Raw genomic sequence first — 12,850 nt, 5'->3', positions numbered from 1 at the left:
AAGGTGACGTCTCTCGTCCTCGTGTGTCCTCGAAGGCGAGGGTGCAGTTCTGTCGGTTTGCTCTCATTTCCTCTCTTGCCTTCCAGCATACACAAGCTGAGAGAGAATGTTTTTCAAGAACACCAGACCCTCAAGGAGAAGGAGCTTGAAACGGGACCAAAAGCTTCTCACGGCTACGGAGGGAAGTTCGGCGTGGAGCAGGACAGGATGGACAAGGTGAGGCGTGGCCGCTGTGTGTTTGTTCTCGGCTTGCACGGGGTCGGCCGAGAAGGGGCTCCGACCTCCTTGGGTTAAACGTTTGCAGTCGGTGTCTCGGAGCTGGGGTTTGCCAGAAGTCATCCTCTGTTGGCTGACCCGACGCCCGCTCTTCAGAAGCTGCTGGAGGGTCTCATGGTTGCCGGGGTGCGGGGACACGTAGGGTGGCCTGCCCTGGGACCCAGACAGAGCCCAGAAGCCTCTTGGCCGCCGGTGTTGGCGTGACCGCCACACGCCCTTCAGCTTGCCGCCTAACCTGGACCAGCCTGCTGACCGGGACCAAATCTGGGGGCGCCCCGGTTTCACGCCGCAGGCGAACGTTGAGCCCCGTAAGTGTGCTGGCGTCCGTCCTGCGTGAATGACCCGCACACAGGAGTCTTGCACTCCCTGAAACACAGAGCCCCGCCCACGAGGCCAGGCGAGATGGCTTCCTCTGAGAACAGTGGCCGAGCTTCCCCTGAGCCGTCACCGGGCGAGTTCAGGCACCCGGGGACGCGGCGTCAGCCTCGTTGACCGAACGGATCAGCCTTTGTCAGCATTTTGTGTCTTCCGTGTCCCGAGAGGGAGCAGGGAGCTCTGGGCGGCTGGTGGTGCGGGAGAGAACAGAACAGGGGCTGGTGTGTCGCAGCGTCTCCCGAGACGGTTTTTCACGTTCTCCAGACGTCCCTGTAGACGCGAGTTTCCCGGGCTCCGCAGCGCGAGACTGCTGTGACCTGCCAGTGTCTGCCCGCAGCCCGTGTAGAGGGGAGGCCGTCGGCAGGAGGGCGGCCGTCGGCAGGGGCGTGTTCTGGTTCTGGTCTGTAATTCCAGACCTGCCTTCCCCCCGCACGCACGGATCGGATTCATTGTCTGAGCGGACGGGAACCGCCACCGCTGGGTCACAGTGTACCACGCCGCACCGTGTTACCACAAAGTGGGTGGGTAGGGGGCCTGTGGGCACCCCAAACCAGGTCCGAACTTCGCCTAAGCTGGAGTTGGACCAAGTGTGAGCCGCAAGGAAGACACGGACGTTTCCTGGTATGAGACTCATTCCGGGAGATGTCTGGACAGGGAAAGCGGGCAGCAGAATGATCTATGGGTTTTTTTTTTTTTTTTTTAAGATCTTATGTATTTATTTGACAGAGAGACTGTGAGAGAAGGAACACAAGCAGGGGGAGTGGGAGAGGGAGACGCAGGGAGCCCGATGGGCTCGATCCCAGGACCCTGGGATCATGACCTGAGCTGAAGGCAGATGCGTAACAACTGAGCCCCCCAGGTGCCTCTAATCTTCAGATTCTAGAGAAAAGCCTGGTAGCTTTTTGCAGTGCAAACTCACAACCACCATGTGCTTAGGCCAGTGAAAGAATCAAGTAGATAGAAGCCTTTCCCACCCCGAACGAAGCCTGTGCGCATGGGGTTGTGGGCAGTCGGAGAGAAATTAATGATTAGTTTGGGCCCCGGGTCTGGGTTGGAAAAATGACACCCTGGGGTAAACAAGGTGTCAAGAAGAGCTGGATGGGGCGCCTGGGTGGCTCAGTGGGTTAAAGCCTCTGCCTTTCGCTCAGGTCATGATCCCAGAGTCCTGGGATCGAGCCCCGCATCGGGCTCTCCCCTTGGCAGGGAGCCTGCTTCCTCCTCTCTCTTTCTCTGCCTGCCTCTCTCCCTACTTGTGATCTCTATCTGTCAAATAAATAAATAAAATCTTTAAAAAAAAAAAAAGAAGAGGAGCTGGATGGCTGGAACAACATGGCGTTCGCTTCTGGCTTCTCTGCTGCTGAGGGGCTGCCCCCCATCCCCACCCCGGCCAGCCCGCAGAACCCTTTCCCTGTGCCTTCTCCCTGTTGTCCTCCATACCCCGGAGGCTCTTTGGGGCTGGCGCCTGTCCTCACCTCGTGCCTGGCTGGCCACCGTGAAGGTGCCCAAGGGTGTCTTCTGAGTGCCCGGGTTGTATGTCCCTGGCCGACGTGCTAACCATCCCCCGATGGCTCAGGAAAGCCCCCTCGTGTCTCTGGGGCCGGTGCAGTGCGTGGGGCCCCTTAAAGGGGAGCCGGGGGGTGGGATGGTGATGGGGCTCGGTTTCCTCCGTCTGTGCCTCACCGTGCACTTCGGCGAGGCTCGCTTGCGGCTCCGGGGACACGGTTGCACCCGATGTCAGATAGAAGGAAGATTCTCCCCAGCCCAGTCACTCTTATTTGTAGCTTGTTCTCTCCAGAAGCTGGAAAAAGCCCTAAGGTCTCTGTTAACAGTTGAGGACGACGTAGTAGAGACTTTCGGGAGTAAGACCCATTCGGGCAGGCACGGATTGGCCAGAGGCGTGTGGCCTGGGCCGGTGGGGCAGCCGCCAGCCCCTGTCTGCTCGGCTCTCAGGCCCCTGCCCTTCGCTCGGGGTCGAGCTGGCCACAGCCACACCCTGGGACCTGGAGTGTGCGTCCAGGCGGCGCCCTGCCCAGTGCTGACCTCTAGCCACGACCGTGACTTTGTCAACGGGGTAAATGGTGTTGATCAAAAGGTTGAGCAAAGTTGCCAAGCTGTCACCCTGGCTACGTTTTTAGGAAAGTGTTAAAACCGCTTTCGCTTCTTCCTGGTGCGATTCATGCTGGGGGACCCCTTTGGAAGACTGCCTCTCCGGCTGCTCTGTCCGCGCTTTCTGGCCAGGGACGCTGGAGGCCGCAGCATGTCCCGGAGCTGGTCTGTCAGTACCGACGTCGAGCGGACTCGGGATGCGGGCGGTGGTAATGCAGCCGCGGAGCTTCCGGGAGACGCTGCTCCGTCCCCTGGGGTGCGGCGAGAACGGACTTCTGAGTTGCCCGCGGAAGGTCCGCGGTGGGGCTGACCCTGCTTTAGTTCAGCCTGAACCTGGCGTCCTGTGAAGCCCCACAGACAAGCGGCGGATGATTGTGGGTGCTTCCCGGGCGGTGTGACGGTCGGAGCTAGAAGGAGGGCTCAGATGCGCTGTTCCTGTGCTGTGTCCCGGGGTCCCGCTGTCCACGGTCCTGTCCATTCTGGGGGCGGGGCTGGCGGTGCTTGGGGTTCGGTAGTAAATGTTTTCAGCTTTGTGGACCGTGGGGTCTCGGGCAGTTTCCGGAACTTGGTGGCTGAGTCTCCGAAGTGGCTTCAGAATATGAGTGAGCAGTTGTGGCTGTGTTCCAGAAGCTTTGTTTACAGAGAGCTGGGTGCCCGGTGTGGTCCAGAGGCCACAACTGACGGGGTCTGTAGCAGCACTGCGGGGAGAGGGTGGCTGAGTCCGCCTCCTTCCCCGAGGGCCGTGTGGGGACGCGGTGGCAGCCGCTCCTTGCCTGGACGGGGCGCTGGCGTGGTACTCGTGGCTGGACATGTGTCCTAACGGAAGCACGCTGTCCGCAGCTCTGTCCCTCAGCAGGGTATTTTTGGTTCCTGGTCCCATGTCATGCTTTAGCGGAGCAAGTAACTGTCGCCAGCAGTCTCGTGGGCAGGCCGGGTGTCGCAGGCCGGGTTTGGGGAGGAATCGACAGCAGGGTCCTTACCTTGTCCCCACTGTGTCCAGAGGTCCCACCTGGCAGGGTCTCGGGCAGCTCTGGACACCCCCTCCGCCGGTGTTTGCGCTGTGTGTGTTTTGGGGAGGAGCCCAGCCCGGGCTGTGGGGGTCCGGTGCAGCCGGCCGCTCACCGCCCCCCTCCGCACCCCGTTGCAGTCGGCGGTCGGCCACGAGTACCAGTCGAAGCTCTCCAAGCACTGCTCCCAGGTGGACTCCGTCCGCGGCTTTGGAGGCAAGTTTGGTGTCCAGGTGGACAGAGTTGACCAGGTGAGTGGGGGGCGTGGGAGCCAGCACGCGGCGATCGGGCCACTCTCTCCAGACCGTGGCGTCCGCTGGGACTGTCACCGTAGCACGAGGTGGCTCCGACTTGGCACTGCCAGATGGGCGTCCCGAGGGCAGGATTGCTGGAAGAACCCCCAGGCCCTCCCCGCCCCTGGGCTCGGACAGGGTTGGCTCGCTGGCCTGAGGACGTGAGAACAGGAGCGTGTTAAGGATCGTTTTTGCTCTCGGGGGCGGGGGGGGGGGGGCAGCCCGCTGTGTTGCTGTCGCGTCATCACATGGAGCAGGAACAGCCTCACATTTGCCTGAGAAAGTGTCCCTGGGACCCTGTCTAGCCACCCACGCTGCACGGACGTCCCCGTGACACGGGAGAGCCCCCCAAGCCCCCGTGCCCATTTCCAGAACTGAGGCCTGGCGTGCAGGTGTCCTCCAGGGCCTCGGCCTGTCCCCGGTTCTCTGACCGAGCCTGCTGGTACCTTTGCTTCCTGTCGTCGCGCTGGAGAGCCGAGGCTGTGGGTTCACAGCTCAGTCTGCATTCAGGCTTTGCCCTGTGAGCCGTGGGTCTCTGTTAACTGGAAAGTGGGGTGATGGTGCCTGCCTGTCCCGGGGCTGTGGGTGCGGATCCCCGCCCGCCCCCATTCTCACGCCTGATGTCCGTGTTGCTCTTGGAAGAGCTCACGGGGAAAGCAAGGTCACGGGCCGCAGTGGGCGTTGTCCCAGGCTGGCATTGGGCAGAAATCCAGGAGCGGAACTTGTGCACGTTTCGTGGCCCAACACACGTCAGACACCAGAGCTTTGGGCTTTGGCAGACCTGCACTTGGGTTAAGTAATCAGAGGTCAAAAAAACACATGGTTCGTGTTCTTAAAAATGTTGTATGGATTGTGGGTTCAGATGAACTGATTTGGAGGCATCTAAAAATGTGTGTCCCTTTCTTTGGTACCTGCAGTCTGCTGTCGGCTTCGAATACCAGGGCAAGACCGAGAAACACGCCTCGCAGAGAGGTAAGCTGCGCTGTGGACGGCCGGGTGGGGGGAGTGGCGGGGGAGGCACTCACTGGAGCAGGTTTCCTGGGGAGGGCTGGGCTCCGTAAGCGTCCAGGTCCTGTGTCGTCGTGGTGCCTCCCAGGCTGCGACAGAGGCTGTCTTCTCCCCTCTGAGCGGCATTGTCCGGGGAGAGTCGGTCTCGGGCGTGGCTGCTGACGAGCTCACTGCCCCCAGCAGTGGGAACCGGAGCCCTCCGATCACTGATGCTTTACTCCCCGCGTGGTCCTCACACAGCACCCGTGACCTTCGAGTCGTGGCGGCCTCCTAAAGCCTCTTTCTGAAAGCGGAAGCACGTCACTTTCTCCAAGTGCTTGATGCGGTCTTCGAGTGCGCGCACGCGGGCTTACACCCGTGTCTTGCATGTCACCGGGCGGCCCCCGGAGCGGGCGCGCTGTCCTTTGGCCTGGCCTGGCCTGGACCTCCATAGCCCCTTCGGGAAGGGGTGAGCCGCGTGGCTCGCCGAGCTCTGGCGGCTCGTTTCCCAGGCGGGACCGCAGCTCTCCTGCGCCGTTCGCGGGTGCCGGGGCAGTGCTGGAGACGGGGTCGGGGTCACTCGTGGGTGATCCTGGGTGGGGGCGTTTTAAGCTGTGCGCTTGATCTCTTGCCGAGTCCTGACTGCGACACATGTTTGTCTTGCTCTGTCGAAGAGCCAAAGTGACAGTTGAGGCTGTTGCTGGGCTCCTCGACCAACCGCTGCCGTGTCTCCGCAGACTACTCGAGCGGCTTCGGCGGCAAGTACGGCGTGCAGGCCGACCGCGTGGACAAGAGCGCCGTGGGCTTCGACTACCAGGGCAAGACGGAGAAGCACGAGTCGCAGAAAGGTCGGGCCAGCGTGGGGCCTGCCTCCCTTCCCCCGTCCCATGCGCACAGAGTCCGTCCGCCCCGGGGAATTTCCTCCCCCGTGCCGGCCGCTTGCGTGACCCTTGCACGGCCTTGTTCGCTGCACACGTGGGGACGCTCTCGTCCTGCTCAGGTCAGCGTAGGGGTTTATCTGCGTCTGACCGCTCTGTCCCTGTTGCGCGGAGAAGTTGCAGGCATGTAACCATGCCTCCTTAGAAGGCAGCATTGAGCTCATTTGCGATTTTTGAAGCCCAGAATCGACCACAGTGAATGTTCTTGTCCCTTTGTCTCATCCGCAAGTGATCATTTAACAGTAAGTGTCGAGAAACGGAACTGCTGGGTCAGAGGGCGCTGACTTCAAAGTTCTGGAGACAATTGCAGATCGGCCTCGCCCGCCGGCTGGTTTTTCCCTCCGTTGTTGGGGATCCTGCTTGGCAAGGGGTCTCCCTGTGCGTCATTTACGGGTGCAGACCCTCCCGCAAAGGCCCTGGGCGCTCGCTTCCTCGCTTGGTTTTGTCTGACTTGCATATTTAAATTTTTTTAAGTTTTTTTTTTTTTTTTTTTTTTTAAAGTAATCTCTGTACCCAGTGTGGGGCTCGAACTCACAGCCTCACAGCCCCAAGATCAGGAGCCCCATGCTCCACCAGCTGGGCACCCTTACACACTGAAATTGTTAAACACAGTTCCCAATGTGTATGAACAGAGCTCACGTCTAATTTAGAAATCCTGATTTTTTTTTTTCTAAGACTTATTTATTTGAGAGAGTGAGTGAGAGAGAGCATGAGTGGAGGGAGGGGCAGAGGGAGAGGGAGAAGCAGACTCCCCACTGAGCAGGGAGCCCAGCGTGGGGCTCAGTCCCAGGAGCCTGAGATCATGACCTGAGCTGAGGCAGACGGTTAACTGACTGAGCCCCCAGGGCGCCCCTAAAAACCCAGATTCCTCTAAGAGACAGAAGTCCACACTGGAAGTGCCGCTGGCTGGGCATCCCCCAGGGAAGCAGCCGGGCCTCTGCCTTGCCATGGGCATCGCCAAGCAGACCCCGCAGGGTCACGTGCAGCTCGGCCTCCTCTGTCCTCTGGTCGCAGACGGTGCTCTGCTGCCCAGCTCGGCGCGCGGCCTGCACATCGGGGCCCGCCCTCGGGTCCGCCTGGTGCTCTTCAGACCTTCTCTGCCACGAGGCCTTGGAGAAGAACGAAAACTGCTTCTGGGCAGTTGGGGAGCGGAGGCCAGAGCACGTGGGGCAAACAGGCCCCTGCAGCCCCGGCCTTGCCCCGAGGGGCCGAATGCGGTGGTCTGCTCCGGTGGTCTGCTCCGAGAGGGGCCCGGGGAGGCCCTGCTGAAGTGTCGAGATGCACATGTCAGTGGCGTCGTGTGGCCTAGAAGGGATGTTTCTGGGAGATGCTCTGTGTGTCCTCATTCTGCTGGCTCTGGTCGAGGCGGCTGAGCGACCCCGTGAGAGCTACTGGCTTGGTGGCTCCTCTCACGCCTAGGAGATTTTTATGGCACGTGTCTGTCTGCCTGGTTTTTTTTTTTTTTTTTTTAACTTAAATTCAGTCAATTGACACATGGTGTTTTGCCGGTTTCGGAGGCAGAGCTCAGGGGTTTATCGATCGCCTGTCACACCAGTGCTCATTCCATCTCCTGCCCTCCCCAGTGCCCCTCAGCAGTCACCCCAGCCCCGCACCCGCCTCCCCTCCGGCAGCCCTTCGTTTGTCTCCGAGTTAAGAGTCTGTTATGATTCGTCTCCCTTTGTGATTTTGTCTTTATTTTTCCCTCCCTTCCCTGCTGCTTCTCACTTTTGTTTCTTAAATTCCACATATGAATGAGATCACATATTATCTTTCTCTGATCTAACTTCGCTGAGCACAATACTCTCTAGTTCCACGCACGTCATTGCAGATGGCGAGATTGCATTCCTTTTGATGGCTGCATAGTATTCCGTTGTGTATACGGACCGCGTCTTTATCCGTTCATCAGTCCATGGGCCTCTGGGTTCTTTGCACAGTTCGGCGATTGTGGACATTGCTGCTGTGAACGTTGGGGTGCACGTGCCCCTTCTTTTCACTACATCTGTATCTTTGCACTAAGTACCCAGTAGCGATTGCTGGGTCATAGGGCAGCTCTGTTTTCAACTTCTTGAGGAGCCTCTGTACTGTTTTCCAGAGTGACTGCGCCAGCTCGCATTCCCGCCAGCAGCACAAGAGGGTTCCCCTTTCTCATCCTTGCTGACGTCTAACACGCTCATTTCGTGATCTCCTTCAGAATGAAGGAGAGATACGACGGTTGTTACAATCCGTTGTACTTGCTACCGTTCACGTTTCTGTTGTTACGTACACAAGCAGCGCTCTCCAGCGTCTCGCGTGTTAGTGACCTTACAGTGCGCCTGAGAGACTTTTGGCTTGTGTTTGTGTTGTTTTAAATTGGGTGATAGGAGTCCTTTCTCAGATCGGCTCGCTGATTGTGTGGCTGGTGTGTAAACTACCTTCCTCGTGTGCAGATTACTCCAAGGGCTTCGGCGGCAAGTATGGCATCGACAAGGACAAGGTGGACAAGAGCGCCGTGGGCTTCGAGTACCAGGGCAAGACGGAGAAGCACGAGTCGCAGAAAGGTGCGTCCCGTTTTCTCTTCTCTTCTTGCTGGCAGCTGGTGGCCTGATGAGGGTGGCCAGAACAGAGGGGGACAGCGTCACCGGGAGGGAACCCCTGAAGTTAGATGCCTCTTTGCAGGTCAGTACTACACCTGGAAATAGCAGGTCCCCAGCACAGCTGTTAGATGAGGAAACCATATCCTGACACGTCTTCGGCCGCGGCTCCCCGGCCACTGCCTGTGCTAACGGCTGCGTGTCGCGCGTCTGTGTTGTAAACGGGGAGGCGTGACGGCTCGCTGGGGCTGCTTTGGGCCGCGTGTCTTGGAGCTTCGCATGCGGGGTCCTCTGTGTGCTCACGGTGCCAAGAGTACAGGTCAGGCTGCTTTCCAGACGCTCTGGAGGTGGCCGTCTTCTGCAGGAGGAGCGCAGGGATGCAGCAGCTTGTGTGTGTCTGCCTATGCCGGGAGCTCGCTGCCCGTGCTCCCTGCTGACGCCAGACCGCGGTCTTTTCTTGTGTGTGTAGATTACGTGAAAGGGTTTGGAGGAAAATTCGGTGTACAGACAGACAGACAAGACAAATGTGCTCTTGGCTGGGATCACCAGGAGAAATTGCAGCTGCACGAATCCCAAAAAGGTAACATTTGTTGTGCCGGCTCCTACTTGAGAACGTTCCAGAAGTTTGTTTGTTTCCGTCCACAGGTCCGCCAGTGTGCCGTGTTCTTGCTACATTTCTGTCGTGTGTCCTTTTCTCTCCACCGTTTGGGGTTGTCCTCCGCCTGCCACGTTTTTGAAGAACGCCCCAGCTAGTGTAGTGATGAGCCCTCCTCCCCCGGGAGCTGCTGTGATAAGGGGGCGCCGTGCCCGCCTGTGCTCCCGGCACATCCTGGGAACGCTGTTTCCTGCCCGCGTGTGCGTTCCCGCTGACCAGGTGTGCCGTGGGTGCCGCCTGCGTCCGCCAGCGTGTTCACGTCAGGACGAGCACCGTCCCTGGGACCCGGGCTGCGGGCTGGGGTGCGGGCCCTGCCGCGTGTGCCCCGGCCTCGCACCCGCTCTACAGCCAGCACGCGGGGAAGGGGGGCCGACCTGCGGGGCCCTGTGGTACTTGTGCACAGTGCGTCTCTGCCTTACACGCACAGGGACGCACTCTCGGGTCTGCAGCGCAGGTAGGACCCCAGAAGGAGACCTCAGAGCATGGAGGGCTTTTCCGGAATGATGTCATTTGCAGTTCCTCACCTCTCTTCAGACCCGGGCTGAGCCGTCACGAGTTTCAGTGTGTCCTGTAGCCTCGGCACTGACTCGGGCCTGTGGGTGAGCCCGGGAGCTGGCTCCGGCCCCGGGCTCCGCGGGGCTCTGCGTTTAGTATCTGCTGCCGAAGCGAGCAGAGCCCTGCGTTCTCTAGACGATGCGCGTGATGCCTGCACCTGCTGCTACGGTCCTAACCAGACTGTGTTTCCTCTCTCGGTTTTCTCCACTGTTGCTTGTGAATTTTCAGATTATAAGGCTGGTTTCGGAGGCAGATTTGGTGTTCAGTCCGAGAGGCAGGACTCCTGTGCTGTGGGGTTTGATTACAAGGAGAGACTGGCCAAGCACGAGTCCCAGCAAGGCATAGTCGCTCAACAGCCCTCCTCCCCCTCCCCTCCCCCCAGTGCAGCCGCCTCTAGCATAGGCTTCAGGGGCTCAGCCTTCCGAGTTAGCCACTGGCAGGGGCACGTGGCTATCTATTTTCAGCCCGATTTGGGGCTGGGGTGATTCTGACCTGCAGCCCTTTCTGCCCCTGCCCTGTAGAACTTGTGTCTGGTAAGAGGAGTCATTCTTAGGGTAACGTCCTCGTAACCCTGTAACGTGACGAGGGGTGGGGTGGGCTGTCTTTGGTCTCCCAGGAGCTCCTGCCGCTGACCGTGACCGCTGGGAGTCACCCAAGGAGCTGTTCGGTTCCGCCTGGCCCCGAGCCTTCATGTTCTGTGTGGTCTCTGTGTTTCCCTTGTGGTGTCCTCGGCAGGGGTGGGGATGTTTTCTTTTTGTTTTTGTTTTTTGGGTGACACCGTCTGTGTGTAACTTCCTCGCACAGAGCCACGGGTATGTGCTCAAAACGGGAAAGAAACGGAATTTCTAGATGTAGGTATTAGGACTCTGGCCAGTGCGTTTTCTTCTTTAATGACCATTCAGTCTTTTTTTTTTTTTTTTTTTTAAGATTTTATTTGTTTATTTGACAGAGATCACAAGCAGGGAGAGAGGCAGGCAGAGAGAGGGGGATGCAGGCTCCCTGCTGAGCAGAGAGCCCGACGCGGGGCTCGATCCCAGGACCCTGAGATCATGACCTGAGCTGAAGGCAGAGGCTTAACCCACCGAGCCGCCCAGGCGCCTCTAATGACTGTTCAGTCTTTAACCGAGTTGTTGGAACAGGGCGCGTGGCTGGGGAAGGAGTAATGGCCTGCGGTCTGGGGGCAAAGCTCAGGTGTCCGGTGCCAGGGTCCCGGGGGGGTGAGAGCACGCACTTGGGTCCGTCCGGGAGACAGCGTGGGGACAGCCTCAGGTCTCCATGGCAGCGCTGCGTGACGGCGTGACTGCCCTGTAGACCTGTGTCGCCGGGACCTAAGTCTTCGGCCGGTAGAATTCCCCCAGAGAGTTAGTTTTTCTTTTGAAAAAGCGAGAAAAGCCCACGGTTGAGCTGCCTTTTAGCGCTCACAGAGCAGGATGCAGGAAGGGCCGCGGCCGGTCAGCCGTTGCTGGGCGGAAGACCGTGCTCTTGAAGCGGTGCCCCCCGCCCCCCGGCTTGCCCTCACTGCCTGCCCGCCCACACCTGGCACCCTTTCTGCCCCTGGGGAGAACGCGGGAAAGCATGCCCACACCTTCTCCGCCTCGCACCTGCCTGTCTCCCGAGCACTAGGGGTAGAATCCGGACTCGCCTCGCGGTAAAGACGCATCGTCCGGGGGCTCTCGTTCTTTCTGCGCTGGGTGCATTTCCTGGGCTGTTTCTGGGTCTGCGTGGCTCTGGTGGTGTCGCTGTGCTGCTCCTCGGCCCCCAGGTAAGCCCCGTGTTGCGCTTCCTTTCAGACTACTCCAGAGGATTCGGCGGAAAATACGGCGTGCAGAAGGACCGCATGGATAAGGCGAGTGTTTCCCACCGGGGCTGTCTTTTCTGCGGGGAGTTCGGGGATTGACGGAGGTCCCGCTGGGTGTTGCTCTGGGGATGGTCTCCGGTGGGTGGGGGCTCCCGCGGTCGGAGGACAGACCCTGAGTGCTGCTGCCCATGTGCCAGGCCTCACCTCGCTTGTTAGGGTGTCCTGTCCGGGGCTGCCCACGCTGTGAGGCAGATACTGTCCCCGCCCGTTTGGTAGTCGGTGTGTGGCCGGACCACCGTCGGAACCTGGACACGAGACTGTAGGCCAACGAGATTGACAGTCCAAGAGCGTGTCGCTCTCTGAATTCAGCTTAGTAGGAAACCACTTTGGAAACCGGGTTCCTTGGTCGCACGGGCCATGGTGAAAGAGCCTGTTGGCCACGCGTGGGTGCCGGCTGCCACGTTGGGGCCTCCGGATCTGGAACGTCTGTGTTGCTGTGGAAGGCCCGTGGCCCAGTGTTCGTCTAGAGCCAGCGACTAAGTGCTGGGCCACCTCTTACAGCAGTCTCCCTGGGATACCCCTGTTCCTCTCGCCAGGGACTTTGTCCCTTCCGCTGGCTTCAGAGTCTCGGTGGATCAGTCTTAAGCAAGTGTCGGGTGACTGTTCTTGTTTACGGCCTGACTGCATCAGCGTAGTGAACTTAGGAGCTACCCGCTGGGGACGGGGAGCAGCTCTGTCCCCTCAGGTCCGCTGAACAAAGGCAGGCCGTCCTGCCCAGTCCTGTGCCTGCCCCTGGTCACCGATGGCGGGGCTGGTCCTCCTGCCGTCCTGCTCCGTCAGGCTCAGAGCTGGCCGCCTGGACGTTGTCACCCCGGGGAACCCTACCACGTGACCGTGTGGGCCCCGGGAGCAAGTGGCAGGGGCACAGGCTTGGAAAGAAGGTGTGGGAACCACCCAGGTCCAGGGAACGTGTGCGAGGGGATCAGAGCCAGGCGGTAGCATGAGGTTGTCGCCGAGAGAGGTGGAGCCCCGGGACTTGGGTCTGCAGCGGTCCCTGGGGTGGCGGAAGTGGTGAGAGCTGTCCCGCGTCCTGGGCCAGGGGACAGGGAGCTGCGTCCATGTTGGGGAGTAGCAGCAGAGGGAGAGGCTTCTGGTCGGGAAGGAGGAGGTGGGCGCGGTGTTGGGGAGACAGCTCAGCTGGGACAAAAGCCCCCCGCGAGGTGGCAGAGACACCCCGAGTGGCGCCGGAGAACCGGCTGGACGAGGCCGTCACCCCTGGAGCCGCGGGGA

General features: G+C 60.0%; 1 protein-coding gene across 19 annotated transcripts in view; it reads left to right on the top strand.

Moving 5' to 3' along the window:
- Nucleotides 1-12,850, top strand: part of CTTN (cortactin) — a 31,611-nt gene that overhangs the window by 8,291 nt on the left and 10,470 nt on the right. For 13 of the 19 annotated variants that reach the window (XM_046014629.1, XM_046014638.1, XM_046014632.1 and 10 more), the window contains 8 exons: nucleotides 87-216; nucleotides 3,905-4,015; nucleotides 4,975-5,029; nucleotides 5,782-5,892; nucleotides 8,409-8,519; nucleotides 9,022-9,132; nucleotides 9,991-10,101; nucleotides 11,553-11,608. In XM_046014629.1, coding sequence (XP_045870585.1) covers nucleotides 87-216; nucleotides 3,905-4,015; nucleotides 4,975-5,029; nucleotides 5,782-5,892; nucleotides 8,409-8,519; nucleotides 9,022-9,132; nucleotides 9,991-10,101; nucleotides 11,553-11,608 — 796 coding nt within the window. The remainder of the gene's footprint in view (nucleotides 1-86; nucleotides 217-3,904; nucleotides 4,016-4,974; nucleotides 5,030-5,781; nucleotides 5,893-8,408; nucleotides 8,520-9,021; nucleotides 9,133-9,990; nucleotides 10,102-11,552; nucleotides 11,609-12,850) is intronic. The other 6 variants (XM_046014643.1, XM_046014645.1, XM_046014648.1 and 3 more) reach the window with 4 other exon arrangements.

The sequence above is a fragment of the Meles meles genome, chromosome 8 (assembly GCF_922984935.1).
Source record: "Meles meles chromosome 8, mMelMel3.1 paternal haplotype, whole genome shotgun sequence".
NCBI classification, from domain to species: domain Eukaryota; kingdom Metazoa; phylum Chordata; class Mammalia; order Carnivora; family Mustelidae; genus Meles; species Meles meles.
Note: the sequence above shows the minus strand (reverse complement) of the source record. Positions and strands in the feature narration are given on the sequence as shown.